This window comes from Salvelinus fontinalis, chromosome 42 (genome assembly GCF_029448725.1).
Source record: "Salvelinus fontinalis isolate EN_2023a chromosome 42, ASM2944872v1, whole genome shotgun sequence".
NCBI classification, from domain to species: domain Eukaryota; kingdom Metazoa; phylum Chordata; class Actinopteri; order Salmoniformes; family Salmonidae; genus Salvelinus; species Salvelinus fontinalis.
This window is the reverse complement of record NC_074706.1, coordinates 16,256,542-16,281,032: the sequence shown is the minus strand read 5'-3', so window position 1 is coordinate 16,281,032 and position 24,491 is coordinate 16,256,542. Positions and strand designations below refer to the sequence as shown.

Sequence of the window (24,491 nt, the reverse complement as noted above, 5' to 3'; positions counted from 1 at the left end):
AGTTGAGAAATATTACATGATTTCCTTAAAAAATAAATCACAAGGTTTCTGACGATGACTCTTATTTTTGTGTTCACGTTTTGAAGCGAGAGTACTTTGTTTAACGTCTCTGGCCGCACACAGGTGCTACCAGTGAGTGGACTAGTTCGTTTTGCATGTACCGGTTCCCCAGGTGGGTGGCTATTTATATAGGGCCCAATGAAATGGTCTACAATGTGCACACCCCGCCCATTGATACAAGGTAAACGTTAGGTGGAAAGATTTGTAAAAAAAAAAAATCTAATGTAATCAAAAAACTGAAATCAATTGTGTTCCTGACATTTAATGCTAAGGCGAAGAACTTTGATTGGGAAAGTTGTGGCTTGATAGCTACGTTTGTCATGTTACTTTCATTTTTTTAAGCAAAAGTAAATGTCCAGTCTGATAGTCGGATGTTGAAGTTGTCAAGGTATAGTAGCCCAAGGAAATTGCGTCAGTTTTTCCTCGACATATTGATAAAGGTTGGTTGATTGTATGGCTCATTAATTAACTAGCTATACGAGCATAATAACGTGTATTTTTATTGCAAAATTTGAGTTGATTAGTTGCTCAAGGCATCGACTCTCGGTCGACGGTCGTTAGCGCCGAGGTGGATCCGCCTGTCATTGTCGTGAGTGCGGTGTTGATGCTGCACTTTAGCGCCAGGCTGTGCTGTGTTTTAGGCCGCTAGCGACTTATTGTTGATTTTGCACTGACAGTGCTAAATGTGTAAAGTGTATAGTCATTGCAAATTGTGTAGTAGTAACTAGTATCCCTCTAGCTTCATGCCAAAGTTTGGATGGAAACGTCGTCTTGCTCTCGACAAGACTGGCTATGCCGTTAACGTTAGCTACTGTAACTAGTTTAGCGAATGCTACCTGTTTAGCGCGACGTTTGCAAGCCAGCTAGGAAGCTAATCTCTTAACATCACTAGCAGTAGTTGTTCTTCAACAACTTATCCAGCTTAGCTAGCTAGCTAAGTTGCTGATATGACTTGCTATATCAATTTACGCAATATAATACTGTTAACCAAAGCCAGGCAGTTGACACTGACAGGTAGGCTAGTGTCATTGATTGTTGCCCAAAGGCCGGTAGATGGCGATATCGAAATTACTCAATATCGTCATCTGCCGGCCTTTGGGTTATGCTGATTTGTAGTGACTTTCGAAACTGTTCTGACTTTCTAGTATGTATCCCAAGTATGTATGGATTAGTTGGCTAGTAAATAGTCTGTAGATTTTCCCATGCCATTTCCATGTTGTCTTACTGTTTTAAATCTCCCTAGGCTCCAATCTACTAGCCTACTGTGGAGGCTCAGACTGTCGTAATGTCGGAGGCCAAGGCACTCACCCCGACTCCGGCTGGAGACACATACAAAGGATGGCTATTCAAATGGACGAATTACATCAAGGGCTACCAGCGACGATGGTTTGTCTTGAGCAATGGTTTACTATCCTACTACAGGTAAGAATGGGGCGAGATGGGGTGGCATGACGTAGTACCTCTTCGCATCCTCTGTAACAGATAAGACTAACAGTTACCAGAAATCTTTGCTGCCTGTAATTCAGGGCCGTTCCTGCTTGTGGGCATTGCTGCATCTGCAGGAACCCCTCTTTATACTTCTATTGGTCCATTTTTAAGCTAGGACTCCAGTACACAGGCAGGAGGCAGGGTGCTCCAGTACAGTAGGTGGCGGTAATGCACCATAACATTGGATGCCAACCGCAGATAAACCCCACAGAAGAAGAGGCGGGGGCGACAACGTCGGTAGCTAGCTAGGACAAAGGTAGACTGTGTCCTTCGCCTCTACCTGTCTGGCACTGTTTTCCCGCAGTTCTGTTAACAACGGCGAGGGCAGGTGTTCGACAAGTGGGAGTGAAGGACACTGTTCTAGCTAGTTAGTTAGCTAGCTAGGACTCCGGTGCAGCAGGTTGGATAACTAGCTAGCTAGCACGCCAGTAGACAGTGTACTGCACCCTGCCTGTTGGGCCATGCTTTCCAGCAGTTCTGTTAACAAGGGCAGGTGTTTGTGCCAGTGGGAGCGAAGGACACTGTGCTTGTTAGCTAGAACGACTGGTACACAGCAGGCGGGGGCGACACCGGTAGCTAGGTCCTAGGATACCGGTAGACAGTGTCCTTAGCCCCTGACAAACTATTTTATTTTTTATTTGAACCACATTTTAATCGCCTAGACAATCAAGGGAAATCCCAAATAACAAAAGTGTCACACAAGCATGAAGATGTCGTGCTCGAGGTGGGGGCGTTCCTGCAGATGCCGTAATGCCCCCATACAGGAACGGCCAGAATTGCGGGCCGCAATCACACGCTATTGGAAAAATCTAGAAGAATGTCATTGTTATCCAGGGATATGGCTACGGTCATTTTTCCACTGTCAATGTATAAACGGTTACATTATAGCTGTGATTTGCTCTGTGTTGTGTTGACATTTCCCCTGCACTATAAGGTGAATACAACTTGCTCCTTTATATGCCTATCATGAGTTTTGACTATGGCGCACAGTATCATAAAGAAATTTAAGCTAGAGGTCATTGTGGAGTCCCTGTTTAACTCTTTGCCATTTAATGGTGTAACAATATTGCATGACTCCTCTTCGTTTTGCTTGCAACAAAGACGTGTGTCTGAATGCTTGGCCTGTTTTCGGCCCTGTGGGGGAGTCATCATGTCTTCACTGGGCTGTGTAATATGAGTTGTGTTTGTTTAATGAGTTTTGGAGACACATGTTGCTGTGTACCATTCACCTCCCACTCCAAGCACGCTGTGTGTGTTGTGAACGGTACTGTTTGCCTAACAACTTAGAATCTGGTGATAAGCACGTCCAACAATTCACACACTTTCCATGTTCCTCTCTCTGAGTCTTGTTTTCTCTCAAATAACTTGCCAAGAGTGCATTTAGCGAGACATTTGCACAAAGGTTTTTGCAATCATGCAAAATTGCCAAACCAGAATGTTGAAATGTTTTTCCAACACTAGGCTAGATTGTCCCTGAGATAGCATAGCTGTATTGGACAGATTCCTTTGTTCCATATGAACAAATTAGTTAGGCAACAATAGCCAATATTCCAGACTGGACCATCAGAGTCAGCTGGTTTCTATTGCCACGCTTCCATGTAATCTGAGTATTGGGTCCCCACTCCTCTGCTGGTGTAATCATAATGGTTCCTGGTTAAACTGGCTGTAATCAGAGACTTTTACATAATGGAATGTAAAATAGAACAATGTGGAACAGAGAGCATTGTTGTCCAAAATTAGTTTACTCAATTTTGCTCCAACTAGCCTAAAGCTTCCCTAGTCTGAACATATTCCCTAACCTCTTTCCCTGTTTCTGGTGTTTGCAGACCAACAGAAACCAGTAAGGTGTAATTAAAGTGATGTCTTCATCTTGGCTTCCAGTAGGTGTAGAGAAGCTTCTGCCATATTGCTTCCTATATTGTTCCTTCAGATGAGCAAACACTGAAGAGGATCTGGTTAGGGGGCTAGGAGTTGTTTTCGGACCAGCCATACAAGCAGGAGTTGGAGCTGGTTCAGGAGTTGGAGCTGGTTAAACCCACCATTCTCTCTCGCTCTGTTTCTCCCCAGGACCCAGGCAGAGATGGGCCACACGTGCCGGGGCACCATCAACCTGGCCACGGCCAACATCGCGGTGGAGGACTCGTGCAACTTTGTCATCTCTAACGGCGGGGCGCAAACCTACCACCTGAAGGCCAGCTCTGAGGTGGAGCGACAGCGCTGGATCACCGCCCTGGAGCTGGCCAAGGCCAAGGCTGTCCGCAATCAGGCCGAGTCTGGTGAGGGAGGGGGGAGAGGAAAAAGGAGGAGGGAGAGGAAGGGATTTGTCTGGGTAGAACGGTCTGTGATGGGTACAGAGCGAGGGAAAGGGAAGGAGGGTTGAGCGGGGTGTCTGGGTGGAGTGTATACTGTATATGTTTGTTCATGTTCCTTTGAGAAAGAGGTGGTTATGGAGAGAGAACATGTTTTTTTCTTAAGAATTACAGTTTACTGTATAACCCTCAGTTAGATTGAGGGGGTGGGGCTATCATTCTGACATAATGTATTTTTTTCTTCATATACTGTACCAGTCAAAAGTTTGGACACCTACTCATTCCAGGGTTTTTCTTTATTATTACTATTTTCTACATTGTAGATAACATGGAATCATGTAGTAACGAAAAATATTAGAGATTCTTCAAAGTAGCCACCCTTTGCCTTGATGACAGCTTTGCACACTCTTGGTATTCTCTAAACCAGCTTCATGAGCTAGTAGTCACCTGGAATGCATTTAAATTAGCAGGTGTGCCTTATTTAAAAGTTAATTTGTGGAATTTCTTTCCTTAATGCGTTTGAGCCAATCAATTGTGTTGTGACAAGGTAGGGCTATCTTCTGTATACCTCCCCATATTTGGTAAAAGACCAAGTCTATATTATGGAAGAACAGCTCAAAAAAGCAAAGAGAAACGACAGTACATCATTACTTTAAGACATGAAGGTCAGTCAATCCGCAAAATTTCAGTGCTGTCGTAATAACAATCAAGCACTATGATGAAACTGGCTCTCATGAGGACCATCACAGGAAAGGAAGACCTAGAGTTACCTCTGCTGCAGAGGATAAGTTCATTAGAGATACCAGCCTCAGAAATTGCAGCCCAAATAAATGCTTCACAGAGTTCAATTAACAGACAGATCTCAACATCAACTGTTCAGAGGAGACTGCGTAAATCAGGCCTTCGTGGTCAAATTGCTGCAAAGAATCCACTACTAAAGGACACCAATAATAAGCAGAGACTTATTAGGCCAAGAAACACCACCAATGGACATTAGAGCGATGGAAATCTGTCCTTTGGTCTGATGAGTCCAGATTTTTGGTTCCAACCGCAGTGTCTTTGTGAGCCGCGGAGTAGGTTAACAGAACTCTGCATATGTGGTTCCCACCGTGAAGCATGGAGGAGGTGGTGTGGGGGGGGCCACAGCATTCTGCAGCGATACGCCATCCTATCTGATTTGCGCTTAGTGTGACTATCATTTGTTTTTCAACAGGACAATGACCCAACAATGAGTATTCAAGACTGTTGGAAAAGCATTCCAGTTGAAGCTGGTTGAGAGAATGCCAAGAGTGTGCAAAGCTGTCATCAAGGCAAAGGGTGGCTACTTTGAAGAATCTAAATATTTGTATTTGTTTAACACTTTTTTGGTTACTACATGATTCCCATATGTGTTTTTCATAGTTTTGATGTCATAACTATTATTCTACAATGTAGAAAAATAAAGAACCCCTGGAATGAGTAGGTGTCCAAACTTCTGACTGGTACTGTATATTATAGCGTGTGTGTGTTAAACCCTTTCCTTTCTCTTCTTCTTCTCCAGATGACTCTGGTGATGAGTGTCCCACGTCACCCCCTACCTCGGGACAAGGCGGAGGGGCACGTAACTCTAACTCAGAGGTACAGTCCACACTACGCACTCTGGGCAGCAAGGTAGAAGACCTGAGCACCTGCAACGACCTCATCGCCAAGCACGGCTCTGCCCTCCAAAGGTCAGGGGTCAACCCATCACGCTCACACATAAACAACTGGTTGAATCCCCATGTATAGACACCGATAGTAATAGAACAAGATAACTTTGCCCACATCCATAGAACACATCAATGGTTGCAAAAAGCTATTGTTCTGTGCTATCCTTACAAGCACATATTAACTGGTTGGCCAACTAAGTGCTAAAATTTTGTTATGGACCAGATATTTGTCTTGGTTGCAGAGTCGTCTGAGTGAATAAACAAATTGCAAACACTACATACAAAAGGGATGGGTTGAGGGGATGGGTTGAAGGGACTGGCTGACTCTCCTTGGCTGTGCCACTGTCCTAGGTCCCTGTCAGAGCTGGAGGGGGTGCGGCTGGGAGCCGACACGGATGGCAAGATCCGGCAGGTGACGGAGAGAGCCACGTTGTTCCGCATCACCTCCAACGCCATGATCAACGTACGTGTTGTTTTTGTAGTGTGCGAAGGCGACACTGGTTTACAAAGCGTCGTACATAGAATACAGTCAAGGTCTAATAAATCAGTGTAATAATTTAGTAAAGACCTCGTTCTAGCTGAAGCCCACCGTACGAGACATCTGTATCTTGACTGTTACACAAACATTTGCACGGCTTTGTGGTATAGTACGAATGTTCTAAAAGTGTTTCTGTGACATTTCCCTGACATTCCTCTGTTTCCCCTAACGTTCTTCCCCCCCCCCAGGCGTGCAGAGACTCCCTGGCCCAGACCAACCGTACTGTTTTTGGTATTTGTATAAAATGTACCTCTAATGTTTCTCCCCCCAGGCGTGCAGAGACTTCCTGTCCCTGGCCCAGGCCCACAGTAAACGGTGGCAGAAAGCCTTGCATTCGGAGCGGGACCAGAGGATAAGGCTGGAGGAAACATTGGAGCAGCTAGCCAAGCAGCACAACCACCTGGAGAGGGCCTTTAGAGGGGCCACCGTACTGCCCCTCTCCCAGAGCAACCCCGCCTTGGACAGCAAGAGTAAGGCATCACCTCTGACCCCGAACGATCTGTTACATTAACTCTTTGACCCCTGAACTTTAACCCCGAAACTCCAAACTGGCTGTTAGCCTGCTAGTTAAGTCAACCACTGAATCTACAACCTGCTCTCATTCATAATATTTTGTTTTCTCCCTCTCTCAGGTTCGGGCTCAGCAAAGGGTGACGCGAGCGACGAGGATGATGAGAATGAGTTCTTTGACGCTATGGAGGACCCGGCGGGGTTCATCACTGTACCGGCCGACCCCAAGTATCATAGGTCAGCACGCCTCTACCTTTCTTTTTACTCTCTGTTTCTTGCTCTCTTTCTTTCTCTTGCTCAACCTCTTTTTCTCAATACAAATGGCATGGCATTTTATGAGCGATTTTAAACTGAGCTTTTAGAAGGCAAACTGTAATTGGTCAAATGCATTTCTTTCTCTCTATATCTGTTTCTTTCTCCTCCACCCAGAAGGTCAGGAAGTAACGTCAGTTGTCTCAGCACTGAAACTGGAATTGATGACCAATCAGTGAGTCTGTCACTGTTTTGAAATGTTTTTTTATTTTTATTACTTGCTTTACGGTACATAGGATGTCCCTTGAAATAGAAAAATGTGTTTGTGTTCTGCCCTCTTCTTTGGCCGCCCACAGCTTTGTGACGAGCAGTCGTTGGGGTCCAATTCGGAGTCGCCGCAGTCCCTGGAGGTTGAGCCAGTGAGGAAGAGGCGGACCAAAATCCCAGACAAGCCCAACTATTCTCTGAACCTCTGGAGCATCATGAAGAACTGCATCGGCAAGGAGCTCTCCAAGATCCCCATGCCTGTAAGAAACACACGTGTGTGATTGTGTGTGACTATAGACTATTGCAGCACACCCTAACTGTTGCTTTCAGCTCTATGCATTGTATTGAACGAGGGCAATCGGGAGAGAACATCTTTCTGGAATGAAATGCATCGACAGGTAGCTTCCAAAATAAAGGAAACACTCTACTTGAGTAAATTTAGGGATACAAAGTATATTGAAAGCAGGTGCTTCCACACAGCATGGTTCCTGAGTTTATTAAGCGGTTAAGGAGCATAGGGGGTTTAAAGTGTGTGTGTGAGACAGTGTTTTCCATCAACAAAACACTGAATGTTGGAATGTTTCATGGAACGATGGTGTTGCATCCTTCCAATAGAGTTCCAGACACTTGCAGAATCAATGCTAAGGCGCATTGACACTTCATGCCAGTGTTTCCTTTCTTTTGGCAGTCACCTGTATTTTTCCCTAACCCTTTCCATTCTAAGTTTCCTTTCTCTCCCCCTTTTCTCCCCATTTATCTCAGGTGAACTTCAACGAACCAATTTCCATGCTCCAGCGTCTATCCGAGGACTTAGAGTACTATGACCTCCTAGACAAGGCGGCTAAATGCCAGAGCTCTCTGGAGCAGCTGTGCTACGTGGCTGCCTTCACCGTATCGTCCTACTCCACTACGGTCCACCGCACAGGGAAACCCTTCAACCCCCTACTGGGGGAGACCTACGAACTGGACCGGCTGAAGGAGAGTGGCTACCGCTCACTGTGTGAACAGGTAAAAAAGGGAGTGGGGCGACAGGGGAAAGACTGGTAGGAACGAGAGGGACGGGAGCAATGGGGGAATGACTGGTTGGGAAAGAGAGGAATTGGAAAAATAGAAGGGGGAGGGAGGGCTACAGGTTCAAATGGGTGAGGGGCTAAGAGAGGGAGGGGGCAGAGAGCGAGTATTGGAGAAGAAGCTTTGCATCTACAGTGGCTATATGTTTTTAAAAACCAATACGCATTCAATAAACCACAAATTGACATCACAACAATTTGATTGTATCAATCCGGTTTATTGCAACTAGGAGACCCCTCCAGAACAAAAGCAGAGAAGGCCCTTAAGTATTAATCTCCCAGCATCAAATGTTCTGTAAACACCAGCCCGAGAGGCTTGCAGGAAGTCACCGCGTCAGCTGCTACAGTGTCACAGATACATCACTGTCCTCGAATCCAGTCTGGTGTCAAACATTAACCATAACATTCAACACTGGCAGTTAAACAGGTCAAAGGTAAGAAGATAAGTACTTGGTTACAACAGATAATTATAAACTAACAAGTGAACTACTTAATTAGATATATTACTTAAACATACAGTACCAGACAAAGGTTTGGACACCTACTTATTCAAGGCTTTTTCTTTATTTTTACTATTTTCTACATTGTAGAATAATAGTAAAGAAATCAACACTATGAAATAACACATGGAATCATGTAGTAACCAAAAAAAGTGTTAAACAAATCAAATATATTTGAGATTCTTCAAAGTATTCACCCTTTGCCATGATGACAGCTTTGCACACTCTTGGTATTCTCAACCAGCTTCACCGGGAATGTTTTTCCAACAGTCTTGAAGGAGTTCCCACATATGCTGAGCATTTGTTGGCTGCTTTTCCTTCACTCTGCGGTCCAACTCATCCCAAACCATCTCTATTGGGTTGGGGGATTGTGGAGGCCAGGTCATCTGATGCAGCACTCATCACTCTCCTTCTTGGTCAAATAGCCCTTACACAGCCTGGAGGTGTGTTGGGTCATTGTCCTGTTTGCAGCAATTCAACCATGAAGGCCTGATCCACACAGTCTTCTCTGAACTCTTGTCTGTTACTTGAACTCTGAAGCATTTATTTGGGCTGCAATTTCTGTGGCTGGTCATTTTAATGAACTTATCCTCTGCAGCAGAGGTAACTCTGGGTCTTCCCAGAGTCGATGAACAGCATTCTTACATAGGTATTCCTCTTGTCCAGATTGGTTAGGGCAGTGTGATTGCGATTGCGTCGTCTGTGGACCTATTGGGGCGGTAAGCAAATTGGAGTGGGTCTAGGGTGTCAGGTAGGGTGGAGGTGATATGGTCCTTGACTTGTCTCAAAGCACTTCATGATGACGGAAGTGAGTGCTACGGGGCAATAGTCATTTAGCTCAGTTACCTTCGCTTTCTTGGGAACAGGAACAATGGTGGCCATCTTGAAGCATGTGGGAACAGCAGACTGGGAAAAGGATTGATTGAATGTGTCCATAAACACACCAGCCAGCTGGTCTGAGCATGCTCTGAGGATGCGGCTGGGCCGGCAGCCTTGCAAGGTTTAACACATTTACACAGAGGGCATCGATGGGTAGTGGTACCTCTAGAAACAGCCAGTTAGTCAGAGAACTGTCAAGAGTTCCAGCCCTGTCCATCACCTGTGGTGCTGAAACGTTCCCTTCTGCTGTAGCACGTTCCAATAGTACGCCACATAATACCCATAAAACCACGGAAATGGTTCCAATGGTTTTTCCGCTTAATGTTTCACATTGTGTATTTTACAAAAAGATTGAATTAACTGTGTGTTTGGTGTAGGCTTACCTTTTGCGTGACGTTTTGATAGCCGTGAGTTTTAACAATATATTTGCCTCAATTGAGAACAACAAAAAATTGCTATTCTAATTATTGATAAAGTTACCTTGTCCAAGAGATTTGCAGTTATCAAAACGTCACGCCAAGGTTAAGCCTACACAAAACACAAACCTTATGAGTTCTAAAATCCCAATGGAAAAAGGAATGTTCAAAAAAACGATTGGAACTGATTTCCGGGTTTTATGACTCATACTGTGGTACTCAATTCCCTGAGAGGAAAACACCCTAGTGTCAGCTGTGGGGAAACAACGGCTCTCTTTATTCACACACTTACACTTTAAATACATTTTTACATATGTTTTTATCCCAGCACAACCGCATCTGACTCAAGTAATCGGCTAATCATCAAGCCATTAATTAGTCGAATCAGGTGTTTTAGTGCACTGTTTAAAAATGGTACCCCGTGGGTCCCCAGGACCGGAGTTGCAAAACACTGTGCTTCGTGATTTAATTGTAATATCGCCCTACCCAATCCTCCATCTCTTTATCCAGGTGAGTCACCACCCGCCTGCAGCGGCTCATCATGCCATCTCAGAGAGAGGCTGGACCCTCCGACAGGAGATCTCCCTCGCCAGCAAGTTCAGGGGAAAATACCTCTCCATCATGCCTCTGGGTAAGGCAGTGTGTGAGGACTGATGGTTGCCAGCCAATGTTTCCATCATGCTCAATCTTTGTTTAGTTGGCATTTGACATGTTTTACTATGGTGTAATCGTCTTCCACAGGCTCTATCCAATGTATGTTTGAGAAGAGCAACAATCACTACTCGTGGAAGAAAGTCACTACAACAGTACACAACATCATTGTGGGCAAATTGTGGATCGACCAGGTAAGAAAAATATCACACACGATGGCTATATCTGTTAAAGTGACATTATCATGCCACAATCTTTGCAATAGACACATGCAGAACCTACTGTGGGTGTTAGACCAATTCCAAAAAACATTCCAGATTTATTTTAAAGAATTCCATTCTCTCTCTTTCTGTTTTTCTCAGTCGGGCGAGATAGACGTGGTGAACCACCGGACCGGCGACCGCTGCCATCTCAAGTTCGCCCCGTACAGCTACTTCTCCAGAGACGTGGCCAGGAAGGTGACTGGTGTGGTGACAGACAAGGAGGGTAAGGCCCACTATGTGCTGTCAGGGACGTGGGATGAGAAGATGGAGTTCTCCAGGGTGATGCAGAGTAATAAGGGCGAGAACGGCACCGAGGGCAAACAGAAGACCGTCTACCAGACGCTCAAAGCCAAGGAGCTCTGGAAGAAGAACCCACTACCGTGAGTAGAGTGTGGGGGTGGGTGTGTTTTTTTTTTTTTTTGCTGAAGAGGTGCAGCAAACGAAAAAGACATTTGGTGTGTCAAAGAACACAGCTTTTTCAATCATCTCACCTCTGCTTGGTCTGTCTCTTTCTCCTATGTGTCTCTTCCACTTCCTCCTCCTTTCTCTCTCTCTCCTTATTTCCCATCCTCTCTCTTCCTACCATCTGCAGTGAGGGTGCGGAGACCATGTACTACTTCTCGTCGCTGGCGCTGACGCTCAACGAGCCCGAGGAGGGCGTGGCGCCCACCGACAGCCGGCGACGGCCCGACCAGCAGCTGATGGAGGCGGGCCGGTGGGACGAGGCCAACGCCGAGAAGCAACGGCTGGAGGAGAAGCAGAGGAGCGTCCGCCGCGAGAGGGAGCGAGAGGCCCAGCGCGCAGCCAACCTGCCTGAGGAGGGGGCAGAGGGGGTGGAAGTAGCGGAGGACGGTGAGAAAGAGGGAGGGGGCGAGGGAAGGCGGTGCAAGAAGGGCTACATCCCAGTTTATCTCCTTCCTCCCAAACTGTTCACTTGTTGACTTTCCTGTACTTATTTGAAAGGAAATGACTGGTTTAAGAAACATGGTGGAGACACCCACTAACCGATGTCTCACCAATCCAATGTTGGAAGTAGTAAACAAGTGCACACTTGAGGATATTATTGGGACATGCCCAAGATGGGAGCAAGATCGATTTCTTGTGCTTGTGAGTAAGCAAATACTCCCCATTAACTTGAATGAGGAGTCTGGTCTCTTTGGCTTCTATTGTAATTAGAGAGAGGAAAAGGAGATGGAGGCAGGTTGGAGGAAAGACAAAGTGAGTGTGTCGTCCCAGAGCTGTCTGTGTTCATAGTCTACCTGTCTGTCCCTTTCTCTTGTATATATCTGTCTGTCTTTCACACGTTTGTCTGTCTCTCTGTCCCGCAAGCTGTCATTGAGGACTCTTTCATCACTGACTCGCCTTTGAAAAGCAAGTACTCCTCTCTTCCCCCTATTGTCTCACTCTACCTTTACTCTCACTGTCACACACACAATCCGTTCCACTTTTCACAAGGTAGGGGTATGTAATACCTCTGACGATCCATCATATCCCGCTTTCTTTATTCATTCATCCATCCATCCTTGGTTTGTGCTGTGTTCAGCTGATGCAGTGGAGATTGGTATGGAAGCGAGCCAGGCTTCGGACGAAAGCAAGTACCACAAACTCCCCCCTTTCCTCCGTCCATCTGTGTCCTTATAGCACACTCCCTCGCTCTCTTATTCCCTCTCCTTCTGACACTTGATCCTTCTATCACTTTCCGTTTAGTGTGTGTGTATACAAAGGTAGTTAGCTAGCTTTTTTTGTGACGCAAATATGCTTTTCAATCAATACCAGGGTCGTGTTCATTAGTGCACACTGTAGCAAAACGTTTTGCAACAAAACAAGTTCCCTATTTGACAAGTTCAGGTAGTCCCTTGCTGTTTTGGGATGTTTTTCTACCTAAGGTGTCTAGTGAATACAACCCAAATTTCCAGGCTATGCCTAGAAATGACTTATTATTGTGCTGTGGAATTCACATTTGAATTATAATACTCAAGAGGAATGTTTAAATTGATATGCAGCAATGTCCTGTGGTAGCGAACAGCTCAGTAGCATAATTAAAATAGGCTAGCTTTAATTTTTCACATCACACCAGTAAGTATCATCTTATATTAAATATATTTATTTGGTTAGGTTGTAGGTTCTTTTTTTCCCCCTCTTCTTTTCATAATTTCATTCCTTTCTTTCTGTCAATTTTTCATGTTCCTCTCTCCCCCTTCAGCGGACCCTGACGATTCTCCACCTCACACTCCAAGCAAGTAGCCCTCTACTCTTTTCCTCTCTATATCACTGTCTTTCTATCCTCACACTCACATTCTCATCTGTCAGTCTTCCCTTTTGCAGCCCCACGTGGTCCGCCCCTCTCAGAGTATCAAAGCAAGTATTCATTGTTCGGGACACACACGCACCATGATTTCATTCTCACACCTTTTTTAGATACATTTTCCACATCAGCCATCATTCATATATTTCCATTTGCCCCCCCCCAGTGGATGACATGGAAGGTCATTATGGAGCTGCTGTCAAAAGCAAGTAACACCAGTGCTGTTCGTGCTCACTCTCCTTCTGTCTCTTTCTCTGTTGTTATTTGTCTGTAGTTTGTCTCCTTCCTCTTAGACGCTCTAGTAGTTGCAGTATAACTTGGTTGAGAAATACTAGTTCCTAAAGTCTTACGGTGGTCATGTGTCAAATCTTGTAGCACTAGAAATGATAACTCTGGTAACTATTGTAGCTAGACACCACCATACTGCTGCAATGTTGTCCTTGTCATCCTAATGTTCTGCTTCTCCAGGATCATACCAAAGAGGGATGAGCCAATACTGTCAATCATTGCTCAAGCAGTGACTGAAAAACCCCTGACCTCATCCTTCTTTTATATGGTCTTGATGCAGAAGTCCCTTTCCCAAAGCTTCCATGGCAGGTCCTCAATATCAATGGTTCTTTCAATGGATTAAATGCCTTTCTGTTTCTCTTATTTCCGTCAGGTGTCCACCAGGACAACTATGAGGCGATGTGGTTCGAGCGGACCGAGGACACCGTCACGGGAGAGTCCATGCACGTCTACAAGGGGGGCTACTGGGAAGCGAAGGACCACGGCAGCTGGGACATGTGCCCCGATATATATTGACCCCCCCCCCCATCAGCAAATTGTACTAACCCAGGCATTTGGAATATGGAAGGCCACAAGCCACCCTTTTTCCCCAATTGAAGAAGGGGCAGCCTGGGTATCGACCCTGTTTAAACCCCAACCCTCCCTCTTTCAGGATAGATTTTGGGTTGTAATGCCCCCTACCGCTCCCCTATCACTCTCTGTGGGGATGGTGTGCACAGGGGCAGTGAGACCCTGCAGGACAGTGCAACCGGATAGGGGGACAGACCTGCTTTTTTCTGCCTTCATCTTCTGTGTAGGGTCCGTTTCTCCTAGATGCTGATCTGGGGTCCGTTTTGCATTTCCCACCATTGGGGGAGCCGAAGTTGATCCTAGATCTGTAGCTAGGGAAAACGTCACCCCCGACGCTTCACTAGAATGATTAGATATCTCCCTTTAGAGCCACTGCCACTGGCTAGGCCTTTGTCGTTCTCTCCGTCTCTTCCTTTGCCGCTCTCTTTCTCATCGTTCTTACACTTCATCTCTTGCTATGTTAGTCTGTGGAAAAGACTGGGGGCAGATAGGTGGTCTGGTTGATAGATTCTAGCGATTTAACACTAACTCTACCTTGCTCCTCTTCCAAAGGATATGGACTAAATACATACAGACATGAACAGTTTGTGTGAGTATGTGAAGAGGGGGGGTTATAATAGCAATGGGTTGGTGCTTATGTCTGCTTTGAGGCTGCCAGATTGTCAAAGCTTCACAAATGCTGTTAAGAGGTGTGTGTCCTCCAGAACTTGGTGACATCACATTAGCTCCTCTGCTGCTTGGCACAAGGATAGTTTGGGCTTGGAGCCTGTTTTTCCATCTCAAAGCAGCGTAATCGTCTAAATGAAGGATGTATCGCCATTAAGTACTATTTAAACAGTTCCTACTACACCCTACATCCCAAAGACAACTTCCACCTCTTCCAACAGCAAAACAATCTAGTGTAGCGTATATTTTTTTTTATTAGGGTTAGTGTGTGTGAAGCAGACTTGATCGTAACATTGGAATGGTGGGTATGTCCAAAATAGCACCCTATTCCCTATATAGTGCACTTCTTTTGACCCCCTATAGGCAGTGTTCAAAAGTATTGCACTATAAATTAATAGGGATTCAGGGTGTCTACATGAACTAATCTACATGAACTAAAGTGTGTGCAGCGCTAGTACAGAATGTGAGCTTGAGTTCCAAAAATAAATCTTATTTTCAAGTGTACTTAATGTTTGAGTGAGGAAAAATGAAAGATTGCTAATATGTGTGTATATCAAATGAAGTAATTAGTGCTATTAATAATATTGATAGTAATTGTGTTTAAGGTCAGAGAACTCCCATTTTTCTCCCTAAACTGGGTTATCCGTTAAGTCAATTTATTTGATCACTTCTGTGTTGTCCTAATCCCTGGCCCTGTACAACATATGACTGAACAGTTGTGATTCAACAATTTGTTTGCACAAGTTACACTGCTGTGAAGACCACAATGGTTGTAAAAAATAAAAATGTGCAAATGCAAACTGTTGTTTGACAAAAATCAGTATCAAAACCATTCATGCGTTGTACCAAAGTTTATACTGGACCCATCTTAAGAGGGCAATTAGTTATTATACTGCCATATTGTTTGTCTTTTTTTTCCAATAATTTCATCTTGTTTCTCTTCATACTTTCCTATCTTTATGACCATTCATTCTCTCTTATGGTTCTTGGTCAGTGCACTGTGGTGCTCCGAGTGTAACAGCATCAGAGGATGATTGTAATAAAGCCTGACTGGAGAAGTGCACACTTGCTTTAGAACTTTATTCCTCTAATGCAACACACTGAAGTGGGCAAAAAGCATAATCTAATGGCCCACGACAAAAGGTTGGGATGTGGTATAAGTGTAGAACAATTTGGTTTGTTTAATGGAACATTGCATTACAAGTTGAGAAGAGTTCCAAGTAAAGATAAGAATATTTCCACAAGAGGCAGAAGGCACTTTTTGCATCTGCAATGCTCCACAGATGGTTAATTGTTTTGAAAGGGTTCGCTGCTCATGCTCTCCAGTCCCAGCAGCCTCACACAGTAAGCATAGCCATGTCGGCCCTAAGCACATCCAAAAGTATTAGATAGATTTTAAGCAATATGGTAAATTGCGCCTTTTTATCCCAGAGGAACTACAACACTGGGTCGTTGCGTGTAGCAGACAGAGCAAGCCCCTTTTCTGACCAGTTCTCTCATATCTACATGAAGTACCTAGGGGGGTGCTTCTGAACGTCAACTTGAGCACTCCCTCTACTTGTCCCCTTTCTGTGCAGCTTTTGGGTTCCTGGGCCGTGATTTCTGCAGCATGGCGAGTGTGTCCCTCTTCTCAATCTTCCTCAGCTGTTTCTTCTTCATCCTCTTGATCTTCGTTGTGTTCCGGATCTGGGATGGAGACGTCACAAAAAATAAGTTGTAGCTCTTAGCCTGGGGCCATATGTATCAAGCGTCAGAGGACTGATTTAGGATCATTACTGCCTTTTAGATCATAAACGATGATAACATGTACATGGGGGAACCTGATCAAAGAATGTGACAATTAACACATATAGCCCCTGAAGTCAACAACAGATCTGCCTGGCTCACGTAGGTTACAGTGAGAAACAAAGACGCCGTCATTTGGAATCACGTGGGGCTGTGTGTGTTGACTTACTACTTGCACAACTTCGGCCTTCCTCTCATTCTCAGCTCGCCTTCTCAAGTTCTCCTCATGCCGCTTCCTCTTTTCCTGTACGGGACGAAAGACACCCAAACAATTACATCATGAGGGGATGCTTAAATAATCAGTTGCACTGCCAACCTCTGTGGTCCATATAACAATGGTGTGTTAAAGAACTGGGAACTCAAAAATACGAGATTAAGTCACTGTCAGTGAGCTTCAGGTCGGAGTCAGCGCTCTAGAAAGAGGCCGGAGTTCAAAACAGCTCCCCCCCCCCCCCCTCGAGTTCCCAGTTGTCTTGAACGCACTTAAGTCAGAGATTGCAGAGTTTCCAACAGAGTTTAATCACTACACTCATATGAACAGGTGACAGACCTCTTTCTCCCTGGCTTTGTCCTCCTTCAGTTGCAGGGAATATTTCTTCACCAGCTCCTTCTCTCGCTTGGCCGCCATCTTCTTCTCCCAGGAGGAGCACAGTGGCTTGTCTCTTACAAGAGTAGAGAACCTGAAAATCAAGGTACATATAAAAAGGTACATTTCAAACAATTTATGGCCACCATAGGCACAGTGTTTGCATTGGCTGGGCTGACTAGTAATAGTTTGCATATGCATGCAGTTAATACATTGTAGGCTATTACAGCTTGCCACTACTGACCTTTGCTTGTTGCGGTCTTTCCATACCCGTCCGGATTTCGGTTTCCCTAACGGTATCAGGCCAAGTTTCTCATTAGACTCTGAATGAGTCCTCTTTTTGGCTGTTTTATTTGGGCGGTCCGGAACAGTCTCCATTGGTACGGGACCAACCTTGTTTTCCTTCTCGGTGCAATGTGACACAGCTGGAATAAATGTACCTAATGATTTCTCTACAGGTGTGTCTGATTTGACTGGTTTTGCCTCAGCTGTTGCCAATGCATTTGATTTGGACGCCCTGCTTGGAGTTTTTTTCGCACGAGCCTCATCGGCAACGGGTTCCACAACTACAACCGCTGGTTTGGGTTCCGTCTGGTTCTCTGCATTCTCATTCGGTAACTCTTGAATGACAGATTTCCTTGTTCGGCGTGTTGGAGTCTTCGGCACTTCAGAGTCAAGATACACAGCTGGGGTCCGTACTCTGCGCCCGCTACGAGTCCGAGTCACAACGGGAGGAGGCAACTCGTCCTCTTCGGCATCCAGTCCTTCGTTTGGTGTTGTTTTCTCACTTGTCGACATGTTGTCAAAATGATATGATGGCGTGACCGCAACTAATCAATACATATGTTGTTATTTACAGATCTTTATAGACGACAATATGAGCAGAGTTCGGAAGCCCACGTGTGTGTATATGATACTTATTACCACCGAGGGAGAAGAGATGACAGGAAGTACGAGCATACAGTGTGTGCCTTGGGCATTCCATGAGACTGCCGCCTACTGGTAAGGCGTTGGTACTGCCATAACACATCGTCACATGACTTCGTCAACTTCCGCATCTCATTTGTTGACGTTCAGTCATTCATTCAGTGCGTCACGACATTCAAACATGGCTTGCTCATGCCGGGTTGGAGTTGTGCTATTGTGTTCCATGTTTACAAGTACAGCAAGTACTCTCACAGTTCATTTCGTAGTAGCCTAGACTGAATTAGTTGGAGAGAAAAAAGACACATACAGCAAGCTAACGTTACCTAGTCAGAATTCAAGCCTGCTTTTGGAATGCACTTTTTTTTTTCTTTTTTTTTTTTACCGTTATTTTACCAGGTAAATTGACTGAGAACACGTTCTCATTTGCAGCAACGACCTGGGGAATAGTTACAGGGGAGAGGAGGGGGGTGAATGAGCCAATTGTAAACTGGGGATTATTAGGTGACCATGATGGTTTGAGGGCCAGATTGGGAATTTAGCCAGGACACCGGGGTTAACACCCCTACTCTTACGATAAGTGCCATGGGATCTTTAATGACCTCAGAGAGTCAGGACACCCGTTTAACGTCCCATCCGAAAGACGGCACCCTACACAGGGCAGTGTCCCCAATCACTGCCCTGGGGCATTGGGATATTTTTTTATTTTTTTTAGACCAGAGGAAAGAGTGCCTCCTACTGGCCCTCCAACACCACTTCCAGCAGCATCTGGTCTCCCATCCAGGGACCACTTAACTTGAATGATGTTTAAATTAGCCTATAACTTGAACTAATCGCATGTTCCTTGGAACCATTTACCCGCTAGTGCACTGCTTTAGCATATCTGGATTGATTGCTTTCAAAGTATAGTAGCTAGCTAGCAACATTTCAAACTGCTTAGTTGACATTACCTATCACAGTTGATCTACTGCAAGCTATAGAAATGAATAACCTAAATGTACATTAGAATTACCTTTTTCCCACTCTGTATCTGTATTAATTTTAATCGAGAAGTAGGCCTTTTCAACTTTGGCAAAGCGTCAAGTAAATAAAATATAGTGCACTGTGTTCGTAAACGATCTAGTTTTGGCAACAGAAAACAAGGCAGAATGTCGGCCCAGTTTCATTCTCTCCCACTACCCCGGACTGGACATCCCCTTCCTCTCACTACAATATATATGGTGGTGAGAACGTTTATAGCCCCTATGAACTGTGGGTTACCCAATCTGTCTGGTTGATATACTGCAAGCCATATAAATTCATAATGTAAATGTGCATTGGAATATCCTCTTTTCCTCTCCCTATTAATTTTCATCGAGATGTAGGCCTTTTCATTTTATACACCCAACAACAGCACTTGACTAGAGCTCAACGATTGGCAGTCACGTTGTTGTTGCCAACCTTGTGCCATCACCTGATAAATCATCTCTTCACCATTTAAAAAGCTGAACCTGTAACAGAACAGTTACATGACTGCAATGAAATTATATAAATTGCTCTCAAGATGCGGTCCCTCAGACAACTCTCTCTCTAAAGTCAGTTTGATGTAGCCATAATAAAAACAGCACACTGACTCCATGGCTCCCCCAGATTTAAAAACTACTATATGTGATTCTTACTTTGTTGAAATCTCTGTCAGCTTGGAGTGCCGCAGACCTTCAGTGTGGAATACAATAATGACTACTTCCGTAAGGATGGGGAAGAGTTCCGCTACATCTCCGGTAGCATCCACTACAACAGGATCCCCAGGGCCTAATGGAAAGACAGGCTAGTCAAGATGTATATGGCCGGAATGAACGCCATTCAGGTGAATGTAGACATAGCCTGACGACTCACACTAAGTTATTCCGCCGCTCTGTCGTTTGCTACATACTTTAGTCTGAGACTGCCATCATTGAAGCCGTTTGTGGCGTTGTAAAAAACAATGGGATCAGCGATTGGATCGTCTCTAACCAATCAGCGTATCAAAGCCAATGAGGATTTTTCAAACCGACTCTTTTACCCATGTGTGTTCTGGCACTGGCACAACCCATCGGTTTCTGGACCAATGAGACGGCCCAGAATGTGTTTGCATTCGGTGAAGCGGCGGGAGGTATACTCCGATCCAGACTCATTGTGTAGAAGAAACTTAAGTCCGTAGGCTTGGCGTAGCGTTTAGCAAGGAGTCTGGGTAGCCAGGCAAATGTAGACTGGCCACTATGTCATAAATACACTGAATGCCAACCAGTTACATTAGTGTCTTCAATGGTCCTTCTAGTTTTCAGTTAGTCATTTCAGTGGCCAATTTGGACATAGAATTAACATTGTTCAAAGTAATTCAAAGAAAGAGCCTTTTAATCAAATCACCTCCAAATGTTGATAACCAGACAGAATTCCTTCATCGGGCCTTAAACCTCAGACAGAGCTATGATTTACCATCTGGTGGTATGGACTTAAATACTACGTCATTGTCCATTTTGGTTGAAAAATGACATTTGACATTCCAGGTACGTCCCCGGGAATTTCCATGAGCCCTCCCCGGATCGGTACAACTTCAGTGGGGACAGGGATCTAGAACACTTCCTGCAATTGGCCCAAGACATTGGTCTGCTGGTTGTACTGAGGCTTGGGCCCTACATCTGTGGAGAGTGGGATATGGTGAGAGAATGACTGTAAACAATTGTTTTATGATAAATATACCTGTTGATGATATGTGTAATAATGTTGGCAAATTGTGCCTGTATTCCTAGTTGTTTTCGGAAGACGATAAGTCACAATGTAGTAACGACACTTCTACACCAGCTGTGTATTTCTTGACAGACTGTGATAATTTTCCAATTTCATGACTTGATCTTTAGGGGTGCTTGCCTGCCTGGCTGCTCCACAAGAAAGACATGGTCCTGCGTTCCTCAGACCTAGGTGTGTATTGACCGTTAGATGAGAATGCAATGGAGTATTACAATATAAGAATTGTGTTTTTATGACACCTAAATCCGTTTGTTTCAGATTACATTGCGGCCGCTGACAAGTGGATGGGCAAACTACTGCCAATGTTAAAGCGTTCCTTTCTCAGAACAGTGGACCCGCCATTACTGTTCAGGTGAGCCATGTTGATATTCAATGATTAATAAAAAATTATTTGGAGAATCAATAGCAAAAGTTTGGATAACTTCATATTGTGCCTTAACTCTACAATTCAATAGAATACTGTTTGTCAAACATTGCCTCATCACCTTAACAAGAGACCATCTCTCTCCCCCTCTCTCCTCTCCCTCCTCCCCTTCTCTCTCTCAGGTGGAGAGTGAGTACGGCAGCTACTTTGCCTGTGACTACAACTACCCAAGTCACCTGACCAGTCTGTTCCGCTCCCACCTGGGGAACGGCGTTGTGCTGTTCACCACAGACGGGGCCAGGGTCGGGTACCTCAAGTGTGGCTCTCTGCAGGGCCTCTACGCCACTGTGGACTTTGGCCCAGGTAGGCTTCTGAGGCACAACTCTAGAATCAAATTATATTTCCAAAATCACTACCATACTGATAAAGGGAAATTGCAAAACTGACCTTAGATCAGTGTCAAGGGGGAACTGATGCAAGTTAAAATATACATAGAAATGGTCAAGGGTGATAATTTCTTTCCTCTCTAGCATGGCCAGATAGTGCTGACTGTATCTTGTGTTGCAGGTGAACTTTTGAGTTATACACTGGCTGGCTGGACCACTGGGGAGAGCATCACTCTACAGTGTCCACCACCGTCGTGGCCAAGTCCCTCAACGAGATCCTAGCCATCGGTGCCAGCGTTAATCTGTGAGTCACACATGAAACATTTCACATCAAAAAGGTACAGAGGATTTTTCAACTATCGACAACTAGTTTTAAACTTCTCTCTGCAGCTACAGTTGAAGTCGGAAGTTTACATACACCTTAGCCAAATATATTTCAATTCAGTTTCACAATTCCTGACATTTAATCATAGTAACAATTCCCTGTTTTAGGTCAGTTAGGATCACCACTTTTTATTTTAAGAATGTGAAATGTCAGAATAATATATGGAGAATGATTTATTTCTGCATTTATTTATTTCATCACATTCCCAGTGGGTCAGAAGTTAACATACTATTTGAGGGTATTTGGTAGCGTTGCCTTTTTTAAATTGTTTAACTTGGGTCAAACGTTTCAGGTAGCCTTGCACAAGCTTCCCACAATAAGTTGGGTGAATTTTGGCCCATTCATTCTGACAGAGCTGATGTAACTGAGTCGGATTTGTAGGCCTCCTTGCTCACACATGCTTTTTCAGTTCTGCCCACACATTTTCTATGGGATTGAGGTCAGGGCTTTGTGATGGCCACTCCAATACCTTGACTTTGTTGTCCTTAAGCCATTTTGCCACAACTTTGGAAGTATGCTTGGGGTCATTGTCCATTTGCAAAACCCATTTGAGACCAAGCTTTAACTTCCTGACCTTCAGGTTCTTCAAAAAAGGAATATGTATGTTGCAATTCAATATGGTCTGTCACCAGGTTGCTGCTGGAATCTTAGAGAGGGATTAGGCCCTGACCATCAATGTGACTGGGAAGTCTGGGAGTCCGGTGGACATACTGGTGGAGAATATGGGCTGAGTCAACTATGGGAAAGATATCAACGACTTTAAGGCAAGATGTTATTTCAAGCTGGCTCTCCATGGTAAACATTTAACCACCAATAATACAGCACCCTTCCATTAGCTACTCAATTTGACAGAACCTTATTCGGTCCCACTGGAAATAGATTAAGCAAAGTTTTGGACTAAGACGCACTTTGTCGAATTTTAATTGAACCTGCTTTTCAGCCCACCATATTTATTAATTTGAGTCTGGGAAACCAACCCTACGTGTCCTATGCGCACATACACAACTATCATGTTTTGACTCCCTTCTCTTTCTCTCTCCTCTCTGTCTCTCTATCTATCTAATCCACCCACCCACCCACCCAGGGCCTGGTGTGTAACCTGACATTGGGGGCCAACATCCACACCGGCTGGTTCGTCTTCACCATCGACAGGGCTGTTAGCCAGGGTCTTCTCTGGGAGATGGGCTCGAGGGAGGCCCTCTCCCCTTTCCGTCCCCTCCTTCTATGGGGGCACCTTCGTCATCCCAGACCTGCCCCAGGATACCTACATCCAGTTTCTTAACTGGAGAAAAGTGGGGTTTTACCTTTAAGAAGATTTTAATTGGTTGTTGAATGGCTGTACTGTGTGTTGTTCCTGAGCAGGCACCACAACTACAAATGACCTTATAGATAATGTGACTGACTAGTCAACTGCAAATGACCTTATAGCTAATATCACTGACCTGTGTCATCTGTGCGTCAGGCTTCTGAGGTAAAGCCTAGCCATTAGCCTTAGACACACCTCTTCAGATCTCAGGCAAGGTTACTCATCACATAAGCGTGGTTTACTGAACCACGTTATTTTCATATACCCTGGTGCAACATACTTGTTCATGGTCCCTGACATTACTGAATCCTGAACACATCCTGAATCCTGTTTGTTTTTATCACTGGGGCCAGGTGTGGATCAACGGTTTCAACCTGGGCTGCTACTGGCCCGCTCGCGGCCCACAAATCACCTTGTACGTGCCCGCTAGCATCCTGAGCACGGCCGCGCCCAACAACGTGACCGTCCTGGAGCTGGAAGGGACCCATGCAACCCCAGGCCCTGTACTGTGGAGTTCGCCAACACCCTAGCCCTGGACGACACGGTTAAGTCTGACCACAAACACCAGAGGGCGCTGTTCCATAAAGAGGATCTCTTATGAGCACTGATAAAATGCACTTACTACATTTACATTACATTTAAGTCATTTAGCAGACGCTCTTATCCAGAGCGACTTACAAATACATTTAAGTCATTTAGCAGACGCTCTTATCCAGAGCGACTTACAAATACATTTACTATATGCGATCTATTTGCACTGACCTTTTTTAAAATCAAAAAGTTATGTTTGTACATGAATCACGGTTGGCTGTACCTTTTACCTCTATTTGACAATTCAGTGTCTTATAAACCCCTACATGATTTTGTTTACACGAGCATCTGTATTCAAAGGTGAATTAAGTATGTGTCATTTGAACAGTATGTATGTTTGGAAATTGAATCAAGTTCACTAAGGAAAATGAGTCATTTAGAAGGGCTATGAACTCGAGTAGTATCCTAAATATAAGTTGAGGTCAGTGGTGCTCAAATCATGAACCTGGAGGTCCATAGTACTGCTGTTTTCCTTTTGCTCTATGCAGCCGACAATACGGCTTTTAAAAGCATTTTCCGATGTTCACATTTTGGGTGTCTTGTAAATGAATAGTTAATGTGTTCAACTGGTAACCTCATCTGCTTCTTTTGCACAATTTGATTATTTCAAATACTTTGGGATTTCTTGGTTGTTATCATTTTTTTTTAATGTGCAGGCACGAACCAAGCTGTACTTTT

The 24,491-nt window shown here is 44.6% G+C and overlaps 2 protein-coding genes and 1 pseudogene across 5 annotated transcripts; 2 read left to right on the top strand and 1 right to left on the bottom strand.

Annotated features, from left to right (window-relative positions):
• The first annotated feature begins 276 nt into the window (after window positions 1-276).
• On the top strand, window positions 277-15,783 carry LOC129841348 (oxysterol-binding protein 1-like). Of its 4 annotated transcripts, none has more exons than XM_055909584.1 (17): window positions 277-500; window positions 1,304-1,482; window positions 3,616-3,824; window positions 5,398-5,566; window positions 5,897-6,008; window positions 6,355-6,553; window positions 6,716-6,830; window positions 7,026-7,080; window positions 7,202-7,372; window positions 7,875-8,120; window positions 10,488-10,608; window positions 10,719-10,822; window positions 10,991-11,271; window positions 11,484-11,743; window positions 12,221-12,262; window positions 13,095-13,127; window positions 13,858-15,783. In XM_055909584.1, the coding sequence occupies exons 2-17, from the start codon at window positions 1,346-1,348 to the stop codon at window positions 13,998-14,000; spliced, it is 2,397 nt and encodes a 798-aa protein (XP_055765559.1). In that variant the 5' UTR covers window positions 277-500; window positions 1,304-1,345; the 3' UTR covers window positions 14,001-15,783. The 4 variants fall into 4 exon arrangements, with proteins under 4 accessions (XP_055765559.1, XP_055765558.1, XP_055765560.1 ...); XM_055909583.1 differs by having other exon boundaries at window positions 7,023-7,080; XM_055909585.1 differs by lacking the exon at window positions 12,221-12,262 and having other exon boundaries at window positions 278-500; window positions 7,023-7,080.
• Window positions 15,784-15,785: 2 nt separating this feature from the next.
• LOC129841350 (coiled-coil domain-containing protein 86-like) lies at window positions 15,786-18,328 on the bottom strand. Its single transcript, XM_055909587.1, has 4 exons — window positions 17,336-18,328; window positions 17,056-17,185; window positions 16,675-16,749; window positions 15,786-16,406 (listed from the first exon to the last, which is right to left on the bottom strand). Exons 1-4 carry the CDS (start codon window positions 17,887-17,889, stop codon window positions 16,275-16,277), a joined length of 891 nt encoding a protein of 296 aa, XP_055765562.1. The 5' UTR covers window positions 17,890-18,328; the 3' UTR covers window positions 15,786-16,274.
• Window positions 18,075-24,092, top strand: LOC129841084 (beta-galactosidase-like; annotated as a pseudogene).
• Window positions 24,093-24,491: the final 399 nt, after the last annotated feature.